At 50.9% G+C, this 2,495-nt stretch overlaps 1 protein-coding gene across 1 annotated transcript; it reads left to right on the top strand.

The window, feature by feature from the left end:
* Positions 1–786: 786 nt before the first annotated feature.
* LOC124705465 lies at positions 787–1,676 on the top strand. The gene has a single exon (XM_047237181.1). It carries the CDS (start codon positions 933–935, stop codon positions 1,452–1,454), a length of 522 nt encoding a protein of 173 aa, XP_047093137.1. The 5' UTR covers positions 787–932; the 3' UTR covers positions 1,455–1,676.
* The last annotated feature ends 819 nt before the right edge of the window (positions 1,677–2,495 follow it).

Raw genomic sequence — 2,495 nt, 5'->3', positions numbered from 1 at the left:
ACATAGCTCAGACCCGGCGAATCAGCGATACATAAAACCAATGTTCCGTGCTGGTGGTGTGAATTTGGCCGTCGTATACACGGGCAGGCCCAGAGGCTACGGGACAGCCAGATCGACCCAGCGAGAGAAACACGGAAGCTGTACGCAGTGGCGGGGTGGGCTCATCAGGGAGACGCAGGCGGCAGGTGACGATTGGGCCAGACCCTGAACCGTCATTTAACTCAGGCGGTGGCAATCCTTGTAATTTCGATTCAGAGTCAGGGGTAAATAAAAAACGGACGAAAATTAGGGGAGAAACCTTACTTCCTTTATTAGTAGGTATATAGATAATGCATTATCTATTGTTGTCATCTCTAACAATTAATGAGAGTTAATTAAATTTTAGTAAGAAAATTATGTTGCTAAGAAAAAAGTATGATGCAATAGAAAAAAGGGATAGATTTCTCTTGTTTTTTGAAGAGGGCATCTGAAGACAACATTACCTTCCTTTATTCTCTCTCGCCAACTAAGAAAAAATCCAACCTGAGTGTAGATGCCCTAAAACAGTTATTCAGTTGTGGAGTTAAAGCATGCGCTACAGCAGAAATGCCTAATCTAGCTTGTCAAGCTGAAAACTAGCTCAAACGGCAACCATGCACGCATGGACGGGTCAACAAAACATAGCGGCTAATTAAATCGTGAGAGCGACCGAGCTAGTCATCAGCACAGTAAAGATAATACGAGCTGCAGGGCGGCTAAACGCCCAGTGAGCTAATTTGTTTTTCTTCATGAAAAGATATGAGCTTGCCATGTGACACGGATATAAGTGCAGGCGTGCAGGGCAGCTAGCTAGCACTCATGCTACAAGTGTAGAACAACATACTGCCATTACAAACCACCACCCACCACCATTCCCCCACACCAACGCGAGGTCGGAGCAAGCTCCAGGAGCCATGGCAGGCGCTTCGGCCACCGGCGCCCGCAAGGGCGGCATCAAGGCCTACCGGAAGCTCCGCGGCTACGACCGCCTCGACGCCGCCGACGCGCAGCGCCGCCCGCCCCTCGCCACGGCCGAGCTCGGCGCTGGAGGCACCGGGGCTGCAGCGGGAGCGACGACGACCGCTGCGAGCCGGCGCCGCGGGTGGCGCGTGCGGCGGCGCGGGCTCGGGCGGCGGATCCTGCGCGCGCTGTCGCCGCGGCGGTGGCTGGTGCGGCTCCGCGACGCGTACGTGAACGCCATGCTCCGGCTGGCCTCCTCCGCCGCCGTCGGCTACGGCTCCGCGCCCTACTGCGTGGCCGGCGCCGACCCCTTCGCGCGCCCGCGCCCGCCCAAGGAGTACGAGGACAAGGTGCTCGTCGAGATGTACCGCTCCATCCTCGCGCGCGGCGGGGTCATCCCCATCTCCGCCGACACCTCGCTCGTCATCGGCGCCGCACGGCCGCCGGCTCCGGCTCCGGCGGCCGCGGTGGCCTGAACGAGGACCGATTTGGTGATGCAGAGGCTAGCTTGTCACGCCATTTGCCCCCTTGTCTCGCCGTGCAGGACTTGTGATGTACTCTTCCTAAATTGTACTAGCACAAAAACTGATCTTCACACACGGCTGCTGTCGATCCTGCTGTTACTGAAGTTCTGTACCGTAGCACTCTTGATGCAATTGGCAAAGTGATATTCTTACAGGTTTGATCTTGCACTGGTATATAGGTTGTGTAAGAATAACGAGAATTACCTGGCTCTACTGCATGTAAAGTATGCAGGAATTTGCATAATTGTATGGATAAGTTCAATCCCGTGGAAATACGGAAGACAAAGCTGTGTCTTAATTATTAGTACCCCTAGAATTATTAGTGTTTAAGAATCAGGACCCGGAGATTGCTCAACTTTTAGCTTACAGAAATCATGTTGATGGATGGTACCATACAGACTGTCTGGGCAGCCGATATTTAAGTCAGTAGATTCCCCCAAAAACATGTTTGCGTGAGCTGGGTGTGCTAGCCGCGCCCTCGTGGGCTTTCTGGACTTAGCCATTTCCTTATATATGTGCATGGCTCAAGGTTTCTCATGTGATTATATCGTTGAAATTTAACCCCCGGAGGGATTGTGCTGTTTCAGTCGAATTTCACATTCATTTCTGAAGCTAATTATAATTTCGGAATGGATCCACAATTCCACATCAGCTCAAGATTGAATTGCAGTTTTTAACCACATATTTTTATCAACACTATCGCGTTTAACAAGTTTCTATTGTATTACCTTATTTAGTGACTATTTACTGATTGGTGGGTTTATCTACTGGAGACACTTGGTTTTGCTAGGTAAGTGGTTTTTCCGCATGCCAAACTTGGTCATCTCATGCTTATTGTTACCGATTGGTGGACACGTGGCTTTGCTAGGTAAGTGGGTTTTTCACATGCCAGACTAGCTCCTCTCATGTTTATTATTATCCATTAGTGGGTTCATCTGCTGGGGACATGTGGCTTTGCTAGGTAAATAGTTTTTCTGCATGCCAGGCTAGCTC

This window comes from Lolium rigidum, chromosome 4 (assembly GCF_022539505.1).
Source record: "Lolium rigidum isolate FL_2022 chromosome 4, APGP_CSIRO_Lrig_0.1, whole genome shotgun sequence".
NCBI classification, from domain to species: Eukaryota; Viridiplantae; Streptophyta; class Magnoliopsida; order Poales; family Poaceae; genus Lolium; species Lolium rigidum.
This window is presented reverse-complemented; position numbering and strand designations above follow the sequence as displayed.

Excerpts from the sequence above, each read along its gene's own strand:
- LOC124705465 (XM_047237181.1), top strand. The coding sequence starts at position 933 with ATGGCAGGCGCTTCGGCCACCGGCGCCCGCAAGGGCGGCATCAAGGCC.